This window comes from Epinephelus lanceolatus, chromosome 14 (genome assembly GCF_041903045.1).
Source record: "Epinephelus lanceolatus isolate andai-2023 chromosome 14, ASM4190304v1, whole genome shotgun sequence".
NCBI lineage: Eukaryota > Metazoa > Chordata > Actinopteri > Perciformes > Serranidae > Epinephelus > Epinephelus lanceolatus.
In genome coordinates, this window is record NC_135747.1 from 1,231,100 (window position 1) to 1,255,765 (window position 24,666).

The following is a 24,666-nucleotide window of genomic DNA, read 5'->3' on the forward strand; positions in this document are numbered from 1 at the left end:
AGTGGGTTCATGTACACCCTGACTGAAGCCAATGGAGTCTAATAATGAGATAAACGCGGTAGCCAGGGAGTCATTATCAATGTCGACATGAATGTTAAAATCGCCTACAATAATAACTTTATCTGATTTAAAAAATAAACTGGATAAAAACTCTGAGAATTCAGATACAAATTCAGAATACGGGCCAGGAGCACGGTACACTATAACAAATAAAAGTGGCTGCGAGGTTTTCCAGGTTGGATGTAAAAGACTAAGAACGAGGCTTTCAAATGAATTATAATCTAGTTTAGGTTTAGGGCTGATTAACAGACTAGAGTTAAAAATGGCTGCAACTCCCCCTCCTCGGCCGCTGCCTCGAGGAATGTGGGTATTATTATGACTGGGAGGAGTGGATTCATTGAGACTGACATATTCATCTTGACACAGCCAGGTTTCAGTGAGACTGAGTAAATCACTATGATTATCTGATATTAATTCGTTTACTAACACTGCTTTAGACGATAGAGACCTGATATTTAACAGTCCTCATTTAATTCTCCTGTTTCGTCTTTCTGTCACAGAAGAGGTTTTATTTTTTATGAGGTTGTTATGCACAACTCCTCTTTGTTTAATTTTAGATTTAAATAATTTAGGTGGTCGGGGGACAGACACCGTTTGTATAAAACTATGAAAACTATGGCTGGGTAACTGAACTAGAAGCTCAGAGAGGCGTATAAGACTGCGTCTCCGAGTCCTGGTCTCAACTCTGGGTTGTCAGGGATTTAAATTACTAATAAAGTTTGCCAGGTTCCTAGAAATGAGAGCAGCTCCATCCAAAGTGGGATGAATGCCGTCTCTCCTAATAAGACCAGGTTTTCCCCAGAAAGTTTGCCAATTATTAACTAAACCCACATCGTTTGCTGGACACCACCTGGACAGTCAGCGATTAAATGATGACATGCGGCTAAACATGTCATCACTGGTCAGATTTGGGAGGGGTCCAGAGAAAACTACGGAGTCCGACATCGTTTTTGCATATTCACACACCGAGGCAATATTAATTTTAGTGACCTCCAATTGGCGTAACCGGGTGTCATTGCCGCCGACGTGAATAACAATCTTACTGAATCTACGTTTAGCTTTAGCCAGCAGTTTTAAATTTGATTCAATGTCGCCCGCTCTGGCCCCAGGGATACATTTGACTGTGGCCGCTTTTGTTGCTAACTTCACGTTCCTCAGAATAGAGCTACCAATAACCAGAGTTTTATCCTCAGCGGCTGTGTCGCTGAGTGGGGAAAAGCGGTTGGAAACGTGAACAGGCTGGTGGTGAGCCGTGGGCTTCGGCTTGGAGCTGCGCCTCTCACGAACAGTCACCCAGCCTCCCGGCTGCACGGGAGTTGCCGGAGGACAGTTAGCAGAGGCTAAGGCTATGCTATGTGGCTCCGCACTGGCTACAGGGGGCTGGCTAACTACCGCAGCTACTGAATGGTTTTCCATGGTGTGGAGCCGCGCTTCTAATTCACTAAGCCTCGCCTCCAACGCAGCAAATAAGCTACACTTATTACAATTACCACTGTCGCTAAAGGAGGCAGAGGCATAACTGAACATTTGGCACACCGAGCAAGAAAGAGCAGAAGGAGAAGCCATCTCTAACTGTAAAGCTAATGTAGCTACCAAGGCTAGTAACGTGCAAACAACAGCTAAGAGATTAGCGAGAAAGTCGTAGAAAGGAGGAGAGCTATAAGTGCTGAAACAGAGCCACTGTGGGTTAAGACTTGAAGTAGACGTTAAAGCAACTGAAGTGAGAAAGCAGGGTAGCAGAATTCACCAGAGCAGTGCAGAGACGCTGTCACAGAAACACCGGAAATGACACGACTCGCTTACCGCAATACGTCAGCACGTCAGATCCTCTAGAAGCAGATGAGCCATGGCTGGTCACCGTTATTGTTTAACAGTGCTTGGTGGCATCAGTTGATTGATGGGTCCAACAACCACTGACACTGGCTGGTGTTCGCTTTCAATATGTTTGTAAAGCCAAACCCTGTTCTCTTTTTTCTTGAAGCCAACCACGTGCTTTTGTTGCCCAAACCCAACTGTGTGCGTGTGTTGGCAAAATGTAACCATGTGTGCTTGTTGAAAGGGAAAAAAACAAACAAAAAATGCAATTTTGGTGTACCTATGTAGTGTATTTATTTTGAAAGAGGTTGACTGCAAACTGTACATTTTCTGTGAAAACAGAAGTATATTTTGAAATTAGACAATGCATGTAACAGACTTAAGTTGACATGGCGTCTGAGAATGTCAACACCCAACGCACCTAGGGTACCTTGCAGTTATGTGTCAATGTGGAAAGTCCATGACCAAACCTCGATATGTGACAAAGTCGGAGTGAGAATGTATTGCTTTTTCATACAGTGAAGACACTACTGGTGAACAGGGTCAAACTTCTAACACATAGATATCACCTCAAAACTTCCCCAGCTGATTGCTTAAATTAAGACTATTATATTTTATATTACAGTTTTTCTAAAATTGTATGTTTAAATATGTAAATGACAAATTACTAATTAAATTTTGGCTAAATTGCAGACATTTTTGCAGAACAGAACTCTGGTTCAAAATTCATGTTTCTATTTGTTGACATAGAGTCAGAGGTTTTAATGGAGGGAAATCTGGATATCTCTTTTTATCACTCCATACATCAGAAAATACTGTCAACAGTCATAGCCATAACCCCTCTGTAAAAACCTGCCTGGTGTATAATGTTGAGATTGAGCTCAGAGTATGACAAAAAAAAAAAAAAAAAATACATTTTGAAAAACTTAAACAGTTGAATAATTTAAAGATATTCCAAAAAAATCCACCATGCACTTTTAGATGAACAGGTTAAAAAAATTTAATAGATATCGCCATGAAACTTCTGCAGTTGATTACTTACAAACAATTATAAAAACAAAAAAAATTGTGTGAAATTTTATATTTAAATATACAAGTGAGGCATGATCTAATACGCTTTTTGCCTACATTTCAAGAACAGAAATTTGAAGTAAAATTAAACACCTAAATTTTGTGTTTGGGGGGGGGGGGGATGAAACGAACGATAATATTTATCAATATTTGTTGAAAAATAATTGAATGTTTCCAACCTTTTCGATGCTTGCTGTCGTCATTCATCTTTACCAAGAGGAAAATCCAGTCCAAGCAAGCCAGCAGGGGTGTTTCTAGGATTTACCTTTGAGGCATAGCCCAGACCTCTGTCGGGCGTCGGGGGATCCTCCCATGCCTTTTTTTTTTTTTTTTTTTTTAGATTTAAAAGCTCAAATTTGACGCTTTTGTATGAACTCTGGATCCTTATCAACATTCAACGGACAAAAAAATATCCAAGTGTGAATCAAGTTATTTTCATTGTGAAGCCAGATTTGGCCCACAGGCTGCAAGTTGAGTGTCTGTGTTGTAAGGTCTCCCCTTCACACGTATAAGTGTTTCATCCTAATGTTTTAAGACATTGTCATCAGGTTAAATATCAACAGCCTCATCATCAGCTGTACATTGTGTGCATGCTGTGTGTCTGACAGGTATGAGGAGTCCTTCTTCATTTCTCTAACTTCCATTGAGCAGGACCTTCAGTATAACCTGGTGTCCATCAACCTGAGCCAGTCACACATCATTAAGCTCCAGAACGCCACAACCCTCAGGTAGAAAGCACATCCGCATTTGAATGAATGGAAAAGTATGCAAACTAACTGTGCTTATGCTCAGTGACACCATATAAATCATCTAAAGCAACTCCATTAGAGCTAGACATGTGTGTTGCTTCTTTTCAGCTATTTGGAACTTAAAGTGTATATGACACCTAACCCAGCTCAATCTGCAAATAACAGCGTTTATGTATTTTGTTTGTTTATTTATTAGGGATGTCCCGATCCAGCTTTTTCACTTCCGATCCGATACCGATATTACAGCCTTGAGTTTTAGCCGATACCGATCCGATCCAAGCACGTATTATACATATTCACTTATTTTGTTGTCAGTCATGTTAGAAAAGGTTTGATCAAGCAAAGAACAACTACTTAATCAGGTTAGTTAGAATGATCCACAACAGTTGGTATGAGAAACTGACCTGTTTATTGTTAACAGGGTTAAATAAACAAACTTTAAACTTGAACATTAACGTTAAATAAAAAAATATAGCTGGTTTGCTTTGGCTGCTTTGGCTCCTTAATAAATAGAAAATAAATCAACACAAGAAATCTTTAAAATGTCTAACATTGAAATTAAAATAGCAGCAAGACTCCACACACTTGTGCTTTGCCCCCCTAATAAATAAAAAAAAGATTAACACCACAAGACATTGTTGGCATTTAACAAACAATGCAGCCTTTCCTCTTCAGTTATTTTAGTAGTGTTTTTGTAGTCCATCCATGGCTCCAATTTCACTAATTGTGCCCAAAACAGTGCCATCAGTGCTCTTTACTTAAACAGTAAGAGTGTTAACCAAATAAAAATATCACTCTCAAAAAACCAGAGCAGAAAACAAATAGTCAGTTAACTAAATCGACCGCTACTCTTCCTACCCTTCGTGTGTCTGCCGTCTGCATGCTGGCCTGGTGGATTGATAGTAAGAGCTGGAGCGGATCACTGGAATGGACTGCTTGAATCGTGGAGTGCTGGGCTGGCCGGAAAACTTGGCACGGACTCTCTGAAGAACTGGACCGGAGTTCATGGATCTGCATTTTTCCATGCAGTCCGATCCGATGCCGATGCCTGTTTTTTGCTAATATCGGCGGCCGATACCGATCCGAATATTGGATCGGGACATCCCTATTATTTATTTTGTTGTATGGTTGGAGAGTCTGAGCAGCTAACTTAATGGCAAAAAGAAATTTGCAATTATTTAAAAATATTTATTTGTGAGTGTCTGTTTTCTAAGCGATGGTCTGTTCTGATCACCAGGTCATTACTCAAAGACCTACAGTAAGGTGAACACTGATAATAGTTTCCAGACTTGGCAGTGGTATCTGAACACTAAGATTTTGCCCAGCAAACACGTCATTTCAATTGGTCTCAATATGATGATGATGATGATGGTGATGATTTGATATTGTGCGCTTATTGCAAAACGTAGCCACAGTGGCTGTGCTCCCAGAGGTCAGCAGAGCTCAGGTCACATGTTTAGTCAGTGTGTTTCTAGGCAGGTAGAGACCAAGTGGCCCAAATTCCCTTGCTGACATGAGCAGATTTACATTAGTCGGATCCTTTACACAATGCAGATGCAGAAAGTGTAGCTGAGTGTAACTCTATTCCCAGGCAGATTAAACAGAATCTACACATTTTTTGTACAGTTTTAAGCGTTGATCCAGAATGAAAATCCACTGAATTCTGCTGAATGTTTTTGTGCTTGTAATGTGACTGACAATATTCATTTTATTTTTAAAATATTAATTTTTAGTCTTTATCCTTCATTTTCTGTGTTTTTATTATTATTATTATTATTAGTAGGGACTGTATGTTACTTATGAGAGGGGAGAGGGTGGCGCACAAAGTGGGAGGCATGTCAGATACTTTTTTAACCAGTGATGAGGGTCTTATGTTATTTTTTATTTTGGGTTAGGGGAGGGACATACAAATTTAAATGGTTGTATACATTTTTACCACAGACATTTAAAGAAAACATGCCAGAAATTATTATTGGATTTTTGAATTTTCAACACTCTACATCATGTGCGATGAATGCTTTCATCAGGAAAAAAAAAAAAAACATAACCAAGTCTGAGCTTAAAATAGTGATGTTTCGTCAAAATCACTTTATTTTTCATCTCATTTAAAATTTGGCCAAAAATAAACTGTCTGCATGAACTAACCAGCATGCATGACAAGAGTGAAAAACCGAGGCTTTTTTCAACTCCAGGATTTTGCCTTCAGCTTTTAACTTTAAAAAAATCAAAGGGTAAGCAAAGTAAAAATCTAATTACTCATTTAAAGTGGAGGGGGGATCATACATTTGCGCACACACCAGTCACTCAGGGAGGCTCAAGGCAAAATATTTGTAGCTTCAGGGAGGGTCAAAATAAAAAAAAGGCGAAGTCACACCCCAGCCCCCCATCCTGTGATAAGCAAAGAACAGTCTCTTAGTCATAGGAAGGTTCACACAGGGTCAGTGGTACAATGAAATGTATTGGGGAAGAGAATTTTGTTTGTCATTTGTCAAAATAAGTGCAGTTTTGGTGCACCAAACCATAAGGGGCTCATTGCTGCTGCCCGAAGCCTTTTACCTGATGATTGGTGAGAATTGCTGTAGTTGTAGTGGATATTTTTTCCCAAGCAGCCATAAGGGGAAATAATGAACCTGATCCACATTTGAAAACAAAGTGAGATTTATGCTGTATGCTTTTTCTGTTTTACAAGAGAAAATAACTTAAAGATAAGGATTAACTGGTTGGTTTGGCTGCCACACCTTTGTTAAAGAGCAGCACACAACTGCTCCCCTCAGGGTTTCTATGGGAACCACCTGTGCTAATAGTCAGATTAATAAAATGAAGAAACAAGTAAAAAAATTAAGTTTGTGAAGGAAAAATAATGTCTCAATCATAACATAGAGTGCCAGAACAGTAAAGAAACTACAGCACATGAGTAAATGTATTCAAATATGTGTCAAATACCTTCACTGACTTTGATGAGTGTAGCTCTTCAGAAAACTGTTCTACATGTGAACCTTGTGTTTCCTGCTCTGTGAAGTCAGTGACATTTAAAGCTTAATATGCAGTACTTCTCCATGTTCCTCCCCACCTCCTGTATTGTCACAGTAAGACTCGGTGCAGCTCAGGGAAGGTGGCCACTCTGAAATGTCTGGGTGAGAGCACACACGTCATATTTATTTAACTCATGACTTTAAGATGGAGTCAATATGAGCACATGTGCTCCTGCATGTACTTGTGTTCTTTAATAGCATGCAAATGTGTATGTATCTTCTGTGTGAGTCTTTGTTGGCGTGTATACGTTTGGGTGTTTCTGCAACTCCCATCACTTTCACCCTCTCAAATGAAAAAAAAAACCTCCATAAATTTTAATTTTAACCATCAGTTTGTAATAGTAACAGGCACACAAAATTGCATATAGTCGTAAAGCTTTCAATCTCGAATATGTTTATTTTTAATGTTTTTCACCACATCTACAAAATGTCCTTATCATGACATTAAAATGTTAATTTAATGTCGTTCATTTTATACATTTTCCTCTAAAGATTTTTATGAAATTATAAGACATTTGAATTCAAGCTTTGTAAACCATTTCAAATATTGATGCAAAACTATAATACAAAATATGGAATTTCATAGTTTTCTCTACGCCACTGAAAATTTTGACAGTAACCTTACATGTCAATTGTCTTTATACATATAAAAATAAAATATATTGCTTTTATGACAGATATTCCAATTCTAATGTGTAAATCATCTCTTCTCAAGTGTTAAAATAATTTTTGCAAATACAAATCATAATAATAATCAAAATAAAGCACTGCTGCGGAAATGACATCTTGTCGCCATAGGGACACACCGTTAATGATATAATTTATTCTTAACATATCAATCAATCAATCAATCAATTTTATTTATAAAGCCCAATATCACAAATCACAATTTGCCTCACAGGGCTTTACAGCATACGACATCCCTCTGTCCTTTGGACCCTCACAGTGGATAAGGAAAAACTCCCCCAAAAAAAAAACGGTAGAAACCTCAGGAAGAGCAACTGAGGAGGGATCCCTCTTCCAGGACGGACAGACGTGCAATAGATGTTGTACAGAACAGATCAACATGATAAATTAACAGTAATCTGTATGACACAATGAGACAGAGAGAGAGAGAGAGAGAGAGAGAGAGAGAGAGAGAGAGAGAGAGAGAGAGAGAGAGAGATGCAGGTCAGACGGTAATGACAGTAGCTTACAACAACATTAATGAAAGTAATAATATTATCGTTATAGTTCTGGCTACTGTGGTACAATATGTTGAAAGTAAATATTAGTATCTGGCAGTATACATGTGTGACAATAGTCATATGTGTATAATAACAGTAGAAGTATGACTAATGACTAATGATGGCAGCAGCAGCAGGAGGCATCTGGCAGGACCACGGCAGCAGCACAACCACACACGTCACGCTGTCCATGTACTGCTGCGATATGAGTTAACCTGAGAGACAGTGGAGCACAAAGGCTCCGGAGAAGAAGCTACAGCAGTTAACAACAGTAACAGACAAAAACAAAAGGTATTACATATAGCAAAGACCGGGTCAAGCTAATTTTCATGTTTAAAAAATATTAGGGTCTCTTAAGTTGATGTGGCATGAAAATTTGGACTCATAAAATGCTTCAGAAATGTAATAAAATCACAATATTTAGTTGTTTTGTTTAGTTTCTTTTGTTTCAAGATGTGTAATAACATTGTGTATATATTTATCAAGCATCACTTGACAATTTTTTTACATAAATCCAAAATTTCACTGCTGGGACTTAAAATGCCTGCAGTTTCAGGAACACCCATATATGTGTGCCGTTACTTTTGCCCTCTGAGACAAGTAGTCTGTATTAACAAACTGTAATAGCCCACAGCTGGGTTGCATGATGTTCATGTGGAACAAATAGAGTAAATGGTATGCACTTGTATAGTGCTTTTGTAGTCTTCTTACCAGTCAAAACGCTTTTTACTTTACTTTAGGGATGGGAATTGATAGGATTTTATTTATATCAATGCCATTATCGATTCTGCTTATCGATCCGATTCTTTATCAATTCCCTTATCGATTCCTCCTGTGAATTTTCTCTGTAGAAAAAGTAGACCTTACAGGTTTTCGGTGTCAACAGCACAAATTTTATTGAGTTTCTATTCTAAACAAGAGATAAATGCTTGTGTAAGTAAAAAAAAATGAAATTGGTCCACCGCTATCATCTAAAGTGGAACAAATGAAAGAATATTTGTACAGCATTTGTTTTCATCTATGTAAAAAAATGTTACAGAATCTGTCAATGAATGCGCTGTGCTATTGTTAACATGGGACAGGACATACGTATCATCACTGGCACAGCTCTGCTGAGACTTTGCTGCAGCTGCACTTAATGCCACGCGATGACAAATGCTTCAGCATGTTGATGTAGGGCTGCACGATATTGGGAAAAATTGCCCCTAGCGCTATATATTGCGATTTTTTTTTTTTTTAAGGATGCATTATTTTCCACCAGATGACTTCAGTTGCTCTACTTGGTGAGAATTAATCATTCTGGAATTATTGGTCTGATATTGCTTTGAATGCAACCATCTCTTTCAGTGTTTCCCCTATATGCAACTATTTTTTCTTTTTTTTTCGTCTTATCTCTTCATAAACTAAAATTATATTATTTTGCGTGACGGACGCTTCATATAATAACATAACAAGTTACTATTTATCGTGTTATACTGTGAAACGTTTCACCTTATAACATGATGACTTATATTGTTTACACAACGGCATGTCTCTACATGATCGTGCCTTACAATCCTCCTCTGCTCTCTGTATCGTGCACAGCGGAGTTCGGCCACACCCCAGCACACTAGAGCGCGTCCGAGACATCTATAACTGAGCCCGTCCTGAATCCGCAGCATGGCACTGTACACACAGTCTATGGAGCGGAGCCTGTGTTGCGTTCAGGCGTTGTCACATAAATAACAAATTCCAGCACTTGAATCGTCCATTTATTCTTTATTCCACTAAATTAGACATCTTTGTTGGTCAGTCATTAAAACGGAAGCGAGTTTTACGCGCATCACTCTGCAATTTAAACGTGCATGCTTAATTTAATCAGGGCAAGCCACATGTCGCAAGCTCCGCAATGTAAATATTGCACACGTGTGCATCGCGATGGTGATGCTTAAAAGATATATCGTTCAGGCCTAGTTGGTGGTGTTTCCTCCCTTGCATGTAATTACGGTGCTGCATAAATTGCACGCCGCGCTGTTAGTCTTTTTTGGCCCCACTTTCGACCGCTTCTGTCTCTCCACCATTGCGTCTTCTTTGTTGTTGAACGTGCTGCTGACTGACGTGCGTCATCAACGTAAAGATTCGGCGTAATGAAAAGAATCAATAAGGGAATCATTAAGCATAAAGCCTAATGATGTTGATGAATTGAACCAGTTGGAACCAATTCTTAACAGGAACCGATTCTTGATTCCCATCCCTACATTTTACACTACGTCACATTCACCCATTCACACATTCACACACACATTCATACACTGGTGGCTGAGGCTACCATACAAGCTGCCTGCTACTCAGGATTTTCTTGATAAATTTGGCACAAACATCCACTTTGACTCAACAATGACCTGGTTACATTTTGGTTGTCATAGGTCAAAGGTCAAGGTCAGTGTGACCTTGTCTAATTTATTCATGCAGTCACAATATCTCAAAACACCTTGTGGGAATCTCTGCAAATTTGGCACAAACTTCCACCAGGACTAAACGACGAACAAATTAGAATTTGGTGGTCAAAGGTCAAGGTCACTCTGACCTTCCAAAACATGTTTTTGGCCAAAATCCAAGAATTCATGGCAAAATTATCCACCTCGAAACTGTGTCGATTGTATAGATCTTCTGTGGGGGAAGATGTGTATGAAGCATCCATGTTTTCACAGACATGGATGTAAAACTGACAGGCTTAGTATTAAAAAAAGGATGTAAACTGACTGCAACTTCACTGATTTGTAGAGGCATACAACCGTGCATAGCTTTGTTATGAACTTTTGTTTGTGTTTTGTGTTGTCTGTTCACAGCTAACATGTTTTTAAAAATGCTGGCTGCCAGTGCTGCATTGGTTTGTGTTCAGCCAATCACCATGCTTGTGTCACTAAAGTTTCCTCATGTGCTGGGAAAGTAAAAAATCCCTCAAAACCGGGTTCTAGAAACTACAATCATTCTTAGCTATTGTACTGCAGATACAATAAAATGGGGAGGTTCTCAGAACTATGAAAAAGTTCCTCCGGTCCGAAAATGCCTTTCATCTTCATGTTCTAGGATTCAACTACTATGGAGTTGTGAGAGTTGATGCTTTCAGGTAAAACCTGCTCATAGTCAATACTTTTGATCAGTGTGTTTAAGCTTTAAAGGGGTATTCCACCAATTTTACACAAAGTTCAGATGACTTGTCATGGGGAGCACAAGCTTATGAAAACAGTTGCATCATTTTCTCTGTGACTCTGAGTGAGCTTTTTCAAGTCTGAGAAAATAACCCTGATGATGTCATCACCACTGCTTTTGATCATTCTTTTTTTAATGTCTCTTATGATTACCCAAATGTTATGGAAATGTAATACTAAATTGCTGCAGTACCCCAAAACCAACCTTTTTGATGGAAACAATGTTTTCCAACATGAGACAGTGACTCTCCACTTATTTATAATTGGTAGCAGATATTTGGTAGCAGAAACTCATGACAGTGACTGACTGATATTTAACGCTAGTATCAACCCTCCAGCACATGGTGTTAATCCAGTGTGAGTGAGTTAGTACTGTGTTTGCATCTGTGCCTAAAAGGTATAAAAGCTGACTTATGACCCTCCACACAACTGTCCTCAGAGTGCGGCTCCAGGCCCCAGTACAATACTCGTATCGTTGGTGGTAACATCTCCAGGCCAGGTCAGTTCCCTTGGCAGGTCAGCCTCCACTTCAGCAGTGAACACCTGTGTGGAGGCTCCATCATAACATCACGCTGGGTCCTCACTGCAGCACACTGTGTGTATGGGTGAGTCACACGTGCAAACTCCATCACTGTACATATGAGATGTTTATATATATATATATATATATATATATATATATATATATATATATATATATACAGAACATATATATATATATATATATGTACAGTCATGTGAAAAAATTAGGACACCCCATTAAATATTCAGTTCTTTAATAACAAATGTTCACATATCGATGTATGATCTTGTTTTTCTTTATCTCTGGGAAAGAAGGTGATTTAATTGCAGGTAAACAACAAAAGTTAACCTTGTTTTACTCATTAAACAAAAGATATCAATAAAAATGCATATTCTAACTGAGGAAAAAGTTAGGACACCCTACCCCCTAATAGCTAGTGTTACCCCCTTTGGCTGAAATAACTTCAGTGAGACGCTTCTTGTAGCCGTCTACCAGTCTCCGACATCGGTCTGAGGAGAGTTTGCCCCACTCCTCAATGCAGAATTCTTTCAGCTGTGAGATGTTTGAGGGGTTTCTTACATGTACAGCCCGTTTCAAGTCACCCCACAGCATCTCAATGGGATTAAGATCTGGGCTTTGACTCGGCCATTCCAGGACTCTCCATTTCTTAGTTTTCAGCCAGTCCTTGGTGGATTTACTGGTATGTTTTGGGTCATTGTCATGTTGCAGGGTCCAGTTCCGCTTCAGCTTTAATTTTTTTACAGATGGTTTCACATGTTCATCAAGCACCCTCTGATAGACGATAGAATTCATGGTGGATTCTATGATGGTGAGCCGGCCAGGTCCTGCTGCAGCAAAGCATCCCCAAACCATGACACTTCCACCTCCATGCTTCACAGTTGGTATGAGGTTCTTTTCCTGGAATGCTGTATTGGGTTTACGCCAAACATGTCCTCTCTTCTGACGTCCAAATAATTCAATTTTAGACTCATCTGTCCAAAGAACATTATTGCAGAAGTCCTGGTCTTTGTCTGTGTTCACTCTGGCAAACTTCAGTCTGGCCTTCATGTTTCTCTTAGAGAGCAAAGGTTTCCTCCTTGCACACCTCCCATGAAAGTTAAACCTGTGCAGTCTCTTTCTGATTGTAGAGGCATGCACTTTCACATCAACAGTAGCAAGAGCCTGCTGTAGGTCCTGTGATGATACGTTACGGTTTTTGGAGACTTCTTTTAGCATCTTGCGGTCTGCTCTCGGGGTGAACTTGCTTGGACGGCCAGACCTGGGCCTGGTGGCAGTTGTTTTGAATGTCCTCCACTTGTAGACTATTTTTCCGGACGGTGGAATGGCTGATTTCATATTCTTTTGAGATCTTTTTGAATCCCTTACCAGACTCATAAGCTGCTACAATTTTCTTTCTGATGGCCTCAGACAGCTCTTTTGATCTCACCATGGTGTTCACTGTCACTTCAGCAGTCTGGAGCACACCAAACTAAATGTCTGAGGTTTAAAAGGGCAAGCCTCCTTCAAAATGCTGAGTAACAATGTTCTAATCATGTGCACTTGATGTGATACACCTGTGTGTGATTTTAGCCATTTTAAGTGGGAATAAATGTGGGGGTGTCCTAATTTATTCCTCACCAGAAATTGCATTTTTTTAAAATTACATTTTACAGAAAGTTATAAAAATCTTTTCTTAAGTTTTAATTGTTTAGTTATATTACCTGAATCTCCCAGTATTGTTAGGATTGATATTAAATATCCATATGTCCAAAAACACACAGGCTTTCATAGGGTGTCCTAATTTTTTCACATGACTGTATGTTCTGTAGAGAAGGCCCCAAAGTCACAGAGTTAATAATAATTGAGTAATGTTGCCAATATTTAATGTGCTGTTCAGGGATCAGTTCATTCACTGCTGCTTATGGTATATGTATAGCCACTTCCACCTGCCTTCGAGGTGTAGTTGGCTGATGCCACTCATCGAAGCATCTGTGTGTGCTTTAGAGAGTCAGTCGAGAGGTGCACGACAGGTTTGCAGTGCAATACCTTTTGTTACTCTTCCCAGCGATTTGTGTGTGAATGAAAAGTGAGTATTGTTCTTTATATTGCCTGTGGTGTTATATCTACTTGTGTTGATGCAGTTGTAGAGGATTTCTGATGGTAGATGATGGATATTCGGAGTTTAGGTGCGGGATGAATATGCTAATTAATTCCGTTTCATGCATGCTATAATTGTGGCTCTCCACTGCATGATTCAGCATGTCAGAAATATGTTCACTTCAGCACATGTTCTTTATTGTATTACTGCTGTCAAGTGCGCTGTGCAGAAATATGAAATACCTGTCGCCATGTTTGTTAATTATACTGCTAATTAAGGTTGCGCTAACTACGTGACCAGCCATTTAGTGTCTGTCTTTCAGTCCAGCCTTTTTTCAGCTACTGGTAGGATTTCTTGATGTCGGCCACTTCTCCAATCTGTCGGTGTCACATGCTGTGCAGGGGCCTGTCCTTCCATGATGGTTCATCCTCCTCTTCTGCATTCTCGGGTGTCTGCTGCCTGAGGTATTCAATTAGCAGCTCATCTTTGGGGGTCAACTTCCTGATGTATTCCTGGATCTTGGTTGTTTTGTCCTGGTCAGTGGCTCTGATGCACGCAGTCTCAGGATATTGGACTTGGGATGAAATTCTCCATGCATTGTGAGAAGCTTCCTTGCCTTGATATCAGTGGCCTCTAGTTCCTCCTTTGGCCAGCTTATTATACCAGTGGGGTATCTGATGACTGGCAGGGTGTACGTACCTTGTTGTTTCTGTTTACCCAACTTTTCAGGACTTGCCTTACTCTTTGTAGGTATTTGGCTGTGGTTGACTTTCTTGTGGTTCCCATTTGCCTGCAGTTTCCCAAAGTATTTGTAGCTGTCCTGAACATCTGCAATTCTGCCATTTGGTAGTTCAACCCCCTTGGTTCTGATCATCTTCCCTCTCTTTGACACCATCCGACCAAACTTATCTAGTCTGAATGACATTCTGATGTCATTGCTGCAGATCCTGGTGAGGTGGATCAGTGAGTCAATGTCTCGCTCACGCCTGTGATACAGCTTGATGTCATCCATGTAGAAGAGGTGACTGATGGTTGCTCCACCTCTGAACCAGTATCCGTAGCCACTCTTAGTGATGAGTTGGCAGAGGGGGTTTAGGCCTATGCAGAACAGTAGTGGGGACAGTGCACCATAATGGTGTATGCTGCACTTGATGGCAAATTATGCAATTGGTTTTGAGTCGGCCTCAAGAGTCGTTTTCCACAGCTACAGTGAGTTCTTGATGAAGGCTCTTAGTGTCCTGTTGATGTTGTATATTTCCAAGCATTCCAGTATGAGAGTGTGTCGCATTGAGTCGTAGGCTTTCTTGTTGTCAGTCCAGGCGGTGCACGTGTTGGCCTGCCTGATCATGCAGTTTTGGGTGACTGCTCTATCGACCAGTAGCTGGTGCTTGGCTCCCCTGGTATTACTACCTATTCTTTTCTGGGCCTTGCTCATGTATTGGGCCATGTGCCTATCGATCTTAGCCGCTATGATGCCTGACGGGAGCTTCCATGTTGTACAGAGGCAGATCATTGGCCGGTAGTTGGATGTGACTGCGCCCTTCTGGGGATCCTTCATGATTAGGTCTGTCTGTCTTTGGGTCAACCACTCTGGATGGGTCCCATCCATCAGCAGCTAGTTCATTTGTGCTGCCTGGCGCTCTCCAGCTCTTCATACCTGATACTCTTTCTTGGATGTCTGCTGTTGTAATGGTAACTGGCTCTTGTTCTAGGGGATTGCTGTGGTCTGCTCTTAGATCAATCCATAGATAGATAGATAGATAGATAGATAGATAGATAATTTATTCATCCCGAAGGAAATTAAGGCATCCAGTAGTTTATACAACAGCAACACAACACATCCTCACACAGGTGCAAGTGCAAAATACTGCATCAGAAACAGAATGACAAACTGCCAGAATGACACCAACATCCACAACACAGTATACAGCATAATACTTAAAGCATACTAAAAACACAGTAAAACACAATAAAAGAGCTAGGTCACGCCCAAAGGTCCATTGCACTTCTCTCCTTTAGGGTGGAGTTGAAAAGTTGTATGGCCCTGGGAACAAAGGACCTCCTTAGTCTGTCTGTGGAGCACACCATTGACAGTGAGTCTGCCACTAAACATGCTCCTCTGTTGTGTGAATGCTCTGTGAAGCGGGTGGTGGTCATTGTCCATGATTGTCAGTAGCTTGCTCAGGGACCTTTTCCCCTCCACTGAAGTCAGAGACTCCAGCTCCATACCAACAACAACGCCTGCCTTCCTCACCAGTCTGTCCAGCCGTCCAGCATCCTTCTTCCTAATGCTGCCTCCCCAGCATACCAAAGCATAGAAGAGGACACTGGCCATGACAGACTGGTAGAACATCAGGAGGAGTTTGCTGCAGATGTTAAAGGCTCTCAACCTTCTCAGGTAATAGAGGCTGCTCTGCCCTTTCCTGTAGAGGGCCTCGTGTTTGCTGACCAGTCAAGTTTATTGTCAAGATGTAGTCCTAGGTATCTGTAGGTCTGTACCACCTCCACATTGACCCCCTCTATTGAGACTGGTTTCGGGGGGGGGGGGGGGGGGGGGGGGCTAGACTGCCTGAAATCAACCACCATCTCCTTCGTCTTGGTGGTATTCAGCTGCAGGTGATTTGTCTTACACCATCCAACAAAGTCCTCTACCAGGTTTCTGTATTCACCCTCTTGTCCATCCCTGATGTATCCCACTATTGCAGTGTTGTCAGAAAATTTCTGCAAGTGACATGACTCAGAGTTGTACTTGAAGTCTGATGTATAGAGGGTGAACAGGACAGGGAAGAGCACTGTTCCCTGGGGTGCGCCAGTGCTGCTGACCACCATCTCAGATGTGCAGTCCCCAAGTCTGACGAACTGGGATCTTTCAGTGAGATAGTTTGTGATTCAGGACACCAGGTGTGCATCCACTCTCATCTGCAACAGCTTTTCTCTCAGTAAGAGGGGTTGTATAGTGTTGATGGTGCTGGAGAAATCAAAAAACATGGTTCTCACAGTGCCCTTCCCCTCATCCAGGTGAGAGTACGCCCTGTGTAGCACATAGAGGACAGCATCCTCCACTCCCACCTTCTCCTGATATACGAACTTCAACGGGTCAAGTGCATGGCGGACCTAGGGCCTAAGTAGATGAAGCAGCAGCCACTCCAGGGTCTTCGCAATGTGTGACGTCAGGGTAACAGGCCTCAGCTCCCTGGAGTGCGCTTTCTTGGGGACAGGAATCAAGCATGATGTCTTCCACTGTATAGGCACCCTCCCCAGTTGCAGACTCAGGTTGAAGACATGTTGAAGTGGTTCGCCCCATTCCACAGCACAAGCCTTGAGCATCCTAGGACATACTCTGTCTGGGCCAGCTGCTTTCCTGGGATTCAGTCTCTTCAGTTCATCTCTGACCTGGTCTGCAGTGATGGTAGGGAGTGGGGAGGCCCCTACTGAGACTGTTGGCTGTGATGAAGGGGAGAGGGGTGAGAGGGGAGGACAGCAGCCAGTGACCAGCCGGGAATGGGAGGGGTTGGTGGCGATGCAGTTAATAGTGCAGTTCACTGAGACAGGGGGAGATGGAGCTGGGGGAGGAGATGGGGTGGGGGATGGGGTGATTACTGTGGCGGCCGTGGCAGCGGGAGTAGCAGCAGTATCAAATCTATTGTAGAAGTGATTAAACTGGTTAGCTCTCACCACTCCACCATTGGCTGTGCTGATTCTCTTCTTGCAACCAGTGATTGTCTTTATGCCGTCCCATACCTCTCTCAAGTTGTTTTCCTTCAGCTTCCTCTCCACCTTCAGTCTGTATGACTCCTTTGCCTCCTTCAGCATGGCCTTGAGTTCCCACTGCACGCATTTCAGCTCCATCTGGTCCCCCTCCTTAAATGCCTTCTTCTTCTTATTCAGGAGGGCCTTGACATTGCTGGTATTCCAAAGTTTATTATTAGGAAAGGAGCGTACAGTCCTTGTGGGAACCACAACGTCCATGCAAAAGTTCAGGTAGTCAGTTGTGCACTGTGTGACTTCCTTAATATCCTCTCCATGGACATTCTGCAACACGCTCCAGTCTGTAGACTCAAAACAGTCCCTCAGGGCCTCCTCTGCCTCAGAAGTCCACTTTCTGAAAGTACACATGGTTAGAGAATGAGAATGCCTTTATTGTCACTATATGCATGTACAATGAGATTAAAAGCAGGTCCAGTACCAGTGCAAGCAGTATAATGGGTCAGTGTTATGGGTTGCCTCTGCACCTTTGGCTCGTATTTTGGCTCCAGAAGTATGAGATTGTGGTCTGATCTCCCCAGTGGGGGGAGGGGGGTAGCACTGTAAGCATCCCTCACATTGGCATACATGAGGTCTATTGTCCTGTTTTTCCTAGTTGGACAGTCCACAAACTGATAAGGGTCAGAAAGGGTAGAATCCAGTGTGACATGGTTGAAATCCCCCGAGATTGCCAAGATTCAAATAAACACAAGAAGTTTGTGCTCTAGAGAAAGGATCAGTACTCAGTGAAAAACCTCATAAGCCCTATGATAAGCTATTATGGCGAGGCTTAACTATACAGACCAGTGAGCAGTGATAACTAACATGTCTTTGGGGTCATCGGGTGGGAACCTTCTTTCATCAGTGTTTTGTCTAGTTGGTCCCACAACACCTCCAGGAGGCTAGTGCTGGGAATCAACATATATTTACCTCACACGGCGGCACCAAAAATGTTGGGGTCAACGCCTTAGGCTTCACACGGAGGCACCAAATATGTTGGGGTTAAATTGGCTATCAGAAATAATTAATAATTATTATTAATAATTATGTTAAATAATGTGACTTAATTAACATTAAATCACCTCGTGGGGCATCATTCCTGTAAAGGGAAAAATGATAGCCAGTTAAAGATATCAGTCTCCTAAAATAGGCTAAACTATTAATTTGGAGTTTGATTAATAATTAAATTAATGACAACAACCAAAATTAACGGTAATGCCTGAAGGATTTTGGAGTTCTTGACGCAGCAGAGGTTGACTATTCATTCACCCTTGTGCAACATTAAACAGACGGCAGACATGATTCCAAAGAATTATATTTATTCACAAATTAGCAAAGCAAACCAAAACACACAAATTCTAACTAACTATATACAAGCTTGGTGTTTGTGTGTGTGTGTGTGTGTGTGTGTGTGTGTGCGTGTGTGTGTGTGAGAAAAGAGAAAGACAAAGGCGGGTGTGATGATCAAGTAGCTGTTTGGCCTACAAAACAAAATGGCTGACAACAGCGAACTACCAAAATGGCCAAATCAAGGCTGGCTTCCGGTTGGGGAGGTGTTTGTCTGACCGTGTGGTCAGGACAAAGACAAAGGAAAAGAAGCGGGAACTTTGAAATGCCTGTTTGGATGTAGCTCTGTTGAAAGCCTATTTGTTAATGAGTCTATGTCAATGTGACGTGTGTTGCAAACGGTCTGAATTAGTGCAGAGATTGTTTAGTTGCATGCAAGAATCTGTTTGTGGACAGGGTTAGCAAACTAAACACTTGGCGAAGCCAACTAATCAATGATCTAATTGCAATCTATCACAACAATAACTCAGTAAACAGCATCAAATCACGTACAACAAGTTAAACAGTCTTGCTTAGCCTGTAAAGCTGTGATAAGCTATGCCCAGTTGTTACATTACTGATCCTTGAATGGATTGAGGAAAGAGTCACTCGGTGGTGTACTGCTGTTAGCTGGCAGAAGAAGGCTGGGAAGATGGTTCCAGCTGCAGTCTTTGTTGGGTCCTTTGTTCCAAAGGTTCTGATCCGAGGAAGCTGGTCGCTTGGGGTCCTTGCAGAGTTAGACGCTGGGTGCTAACTCACTTAGTTCCTTGTTGCTGGAAAGCTGGTTGCAAACCTTGTGTTCGCAGGAGTCTGTGATCAATTGCTCTCCCTTTAGTGGTCTGGGCATCTGGAGCAGGGGTTGGGCCTCTACCGTTCCAGACCCAGCCGGGAAGAGGTGGGAGCTGCTGAAGCAGCTGGAGCAAGAAGAGGAAGAAATCTGTTGGAAGGGAGCACAAATCTACAGATGCCTGTGACATCACAGAGTCACATGTCACTGTAAAAGGTCTTGTCCAATCAAGTTTTGGGACTTGAGTCTCACTGAGGTGTAAGGTGAGACCTCCTGTGAAGATGGGTGCCACTTAGCTCTCTTTGTTTGAAGACAAAGAGCATGCAGAGGAAAAAGCCTTGAAATCAGTGATGATTTTACCAAATGATAAATCATCTGTGGTCCTGTGAATTCCAACACTAGACAGTGATCTCTGGCATCCCAGAGACACTCCCCTAATGCCAGGTCTCACTGCTGCCCGCACCAACCCAATAACCTCCTTTACCTTACTTACACATGGCTTTCTCAGCCCAAATAACACTGCCACCTTCAAACAAACCCAGGCTCCGTACATGCGAGCTCCAGGTAGAAACAGTGCTGATACTACCTTTCCTAGCACATTCACCATACTCTATCTCACACGCTACATAGCATAACTCCAATATAAGCTAAAGTTAAAGGAGATAGATAACTCACAGGATCAGCAAACACACTCACCTTGCAGCATGGTCTCAAACAAAAGGGAATCAAAGAGGCCACTCCCACACTTAAATAACCTTCCTCTTCCTGGATTTCCTCCTGAGAGGAAGTGGATCTCTCCACCTGATCTCAAGGAGTTATGTACTCTGCTTAGTAGTTCCCTCTGCTGGCCCCCAACTGACATTATTTTCCCAATCACAAGCACCTTCTAGGCGGCCACACCCTTGCCTCCTTACTAACTTATCCCTTCTGTATTTCTCCCCCTCACGGACAAACTGAATTGCTAAACTCCTATCCTTAACACCTTCTGAATTAGCTTGTCTTCATTTCCCTTCGAGGCCTGCAGCTAAACATTTCAACACCTGGTTATGTCGCCATGTATATTGGCCTTGTGACAAGCTAACTTTACAGCCTGACAAAATATGCCTTAAGGTTGCAGTACCTGAACACAATGGGCATGATGGGTCCCCATTTACCCACAGTTTTAGGTTCTGGGGGGTTGGTAACACATCGTATGTAGCCCCTACCAGGAATCTAATACGATTCTCCTCCATACTCCACAGGTCCCTCCAACTAAGCTTCCTCTTCTCTACACTTTCCCAATTCATCCACTGTCCCTGTTTAGCCTGGGCCACTACCTTTGCACCCCTTAATATCTCCTCCTGTCTACGTATCTGTTCCACGACCAGCTTTCTTTTATGTTTGAGACCTGCTTTATTCCATACCGGTTTGCCTGAGCCAAGCCCCAGGCCTCCCCGGCCAAACTGAACATTACCTACAACATCTGCATGCCTAAGAGCTGCCTCTGCCTCCTGAACTGCCGACCTTGGGTTCCACTTCCTCCCCTTGGTTGGATTTGGAACCACACTCCTAACTACCACGTCCTTACTCCCAGATAACAAGAGCTCTGTCCTGACCTTGGTACATTTAAATTCCTCTGTTAAACTAGATACTGGCAGCTGAAGTATGCCTTTTCCATACAATGCAACACTACTTAGGCACCTAGGAGCGCCCAACCACTTCCTAATGTAGGAGCTAACCGACCTTTCAATTCTCTCCACAACAGATATTGGAATTTCATAAATTGACAGTGGCCACATTAACCTAGGATATAGTCCAAATTGCAAACACCACAACTTCAACTTTCCTGGAAGTTCTGATTTATCTATTCTATCCAATCCTTCCACCACATCTTTTATAAATTTCACCACCTGTTCCTCATCATTCAACTCTACATTGTACAACCTACCTAAGCTCTTTACTGACTTTTCCCTAATTGTTGGGAATTCCTCATCATCTATGACAAACTTCCTATCACTTAACTTCCCTCTACATATCGAGATGCTTCTAGACTTCATCAGTGTGCCTCAGTGTGTTGTATTTGGAGTCTTGCAACTGTGGAATGGATGATGTCACAGGCAATCTCAGCAAGCGCTCATGGGGGGATGTAAACACACACAACAGTAACATGCGAAAACTCCCTTGGCATGTAGTACGGCCTCAGACTTACTGCTAGCAGCTCAATGTCTTTGCAGCATATAACATCTTTAACAGTAACATGCCCAGGGTTACACCTGTTGTTGATGAAGAGTACAAGGCCCCCACCCTTGCGCTTACCGGAAAGTTTGCAGTCTCTGTCTGCCCGAATGGTAGTAAATTCTGATAGATCCACGTTAGCATTTGGCATGTTGCCAGTTAGCTACGTCTCGGTGAAGCACAGCAAACTACACTCTTTGTAGGTCCTCTCATTCTTTACTAGCGCCGCCAGCTCATCAGTCTTGTTGACCAGGGAGTTCACATCTCCCATCACAACTGATGGAATGGAGGGCTTGTACTTTCATTGCTTCACCAGGCGCCTAACTCGGACCTTAGCACTGGCTCTGCAGCCACGATAGCGCCACAACTCCTCCGGTACATTCAGGCAAACACCGCCGGCCTTTCTTCACAATGCAAGCAGCTGTTCTCTGGAGTAGACAACTTTGCCGCTTCCATTCCGTTGCGCAGAAAGAGTTGTATCCATAGGATAGAGTAAAAAAAAAAACATACACAGAGGGCCAGATCTACTAAAGGTTTGCTTGTATAAAAACGTGTGCAAACTCATTGCACACGCAAAAAAAATGTACAAACTGATTTACTAACAGTGCTCACTAAGGGTTGCGTCTTTCAAAGGTGCAAAACAGCGCGTCTGCATCCAGTTAGTACGTTTGCTGCAATGAATATGCAATATGGGGCGTTTACATGCAATTGTGTGTGAGCTGGGAGGAGAGAATGTAAATATATTAATTTAGCACACGCAAAGTGATTTATAAAACCTGAAAGCAATTTTGCAAATAGAAACTGTGTCTATATTTAACACGTGTCAAAGGGAAGTGCAAACAGTTTGTATGCGTAATTGCGCACACATGGCTGCGGTTATTGTTGCAAGAAAGAAGACGCAGAGAATGCATTTTTTGGCCTGGTGTGAACATTTTTGGAATGAATGAGGAAACAATAATTAAAACATATTGCCTATCCAGCATTGCCATTTTGGAGCTGTTGGAGGAACTCAGAGCGGTCTGCGCTCTCTGAGTGCTCTAGTTGAATATGTAGTGCGTTGGTGATGCCGAAGGCATCATTACCAACGTTGTGGCAAAATATCCCAGGTCAGTACACGATTCTTTTATTCTGAGAAACAGTTTTCTGTTTTCCAAGTTGCGAGATGGGGAGTTTGGAGATGGCCGGCTTGTAGGTGAGTCAATTTGTAAAATCCTTTGTAAAATAATTACATTTAAAAACAAGAGCGTGTTTCCTATTGATTCATATGTTTTAAAGGTGATAGTGCATACCCCCTACACCCCTTCCTCCTGACACCTGTTCTCAACCCAAGAACAATAAGGTACAACGAAGCCCATATCCGCACACGGAATATTGTGGAGTGCACCTTTGGAATCCTGAAGAGCAGGTTCCGTTATTTGGAACGCACTGGAGGAGCACTGCTGCACAGGCCAGAAAAAGTGGCCCAGATTGTAGTGACCTGCTGCATGGTACATAACATCGCCAAGCAACACGGGCCCCGTATGGAGCAACAACCCAGTGCTGCGGGGATGCAGACATGCAGCAATCTCATTCAAAGTCACTTCATGCATATGCTGTAGATTAGAATACAAGTGCTAGTGTGACCCAATAAACTGCAGAGCATTGCAAAGTTAAGCAAATCAACATTTACTGAAAAAAAAGATGATTGAAATCACTTTCTAGATTCCAAACATTATAATCCAACGAAATACACAGTCTCATTAACGTCTAATTATGTTAAACCACGCAAAATCATAATAAAGACTCATTGTTTCAGTCACAAAATATATTAGGCTATAGCTCTAACATTTATCATGGCAAAAAAAACAAAACTAAATAGTTCTTTATCGTATAGCCTATTTTACACAAAATGAATATTCATAGCCAATATAAGAAAACTTAAACGTGACAGTCGAGTGTATTATTTGTGTTTCCTTTTATGCAGGTGGAACTTGCCCACCGTGCGCACCACCTGAGACAGTCAGGTTTCTTTGCTGTAGCTCATTTAAGTGTTTATTGGCCTCATCTACCAACACCTCTAATTCCATAGGGTTGAATTTCACTTTGCGCTTTCTCTCCAAACTTGCCATGCTGCAAACCATTAAACACGCAGAACCCTTTATTTAAATAGGGTCTCTCCAACACGTTTGCACCTGTTGTCATTTACGCAATCACTCTTTGTAAATCACCCACAAACCGCGATTCAGCCCCACATGCAAAATTCTAGATTGCACACACAAATTAGAACACGCAAATTGGGATCTTAGTAGATCCGGCCCAGAGTGTATAAAAGACTTAAAAGTCATCAGCAGCACCGGAGCACCCCAGGGCACGGTGCTGGCCCCTCTTCTCTTCACCCTGTACACCTCGGACTTCTGCTACAACTCTGAGCTGTGTCACATCCAGAAGTTTGCCGATGACACCGCCATCGCTGGATGCATCAGGGATGACAGAGAGGAGGAGTACAGGAGCCTAGTGAGGGACTTTGCTGTCTGGTGCCACACAAACCATCTACAGCTCAACACCTCGAAGACAAAGGAGCTGGTCATTGACTTTGGGAAGTCCAGTCCAAGACCGCAACCAGTTCTGATCGTGGGGAGTTGAGGTGGAGGCTGTGAATTCCTACAGGTACCTCGGCTATGGCTGGACAGCAAACTGGACTGGACAACCCACACCAACCACCTGTACAGGAAGGGACAGAGCAGGCTGTATTTCCTGAGGCGGGTGCGGCCGTTTAACATCTGCAGGAAACTCCTGCGGATGTTTTACCAGTCCGTGGTAGCCAGCGTCCTCTTTTACACCTTGGTGTGCT

General features: G+C 42.2%; 1 protein-coding gene across 3 annotated transcripts in view; it reads left to right on the forward strand.

The window, feature by feature from the left end:
* The window catches only part of tmprss3a (transmembrane serine protease 3a), a 120,626-nt gene that overhangs the window by 52,768 nt on the left and 43,192 nt on the right, over nt 1-24,666 (forward strand). For 2 of the 3 annotated variants that reach the window (XM_033617804.2, XM_078174259.1), the window contains 3 exons: nt 3,555-3,674; nt 6,783-6,829; nt 11,584-11,749. In XM_033617804.2, coding sequence (XP_033473695.1) covers nt 3,555-3,674; nt 6,783-6,829; nt 11,584-11,749 — 333 coding nt within the window. The remainder of the gene's footprint in view (nt 1-3,554; nt 3,675-6,782; nt 6,830-11,583; nt 11,750-24,666) is intronic. The other variant, XM_033617806.2, reaches the window with a different exon arrangement.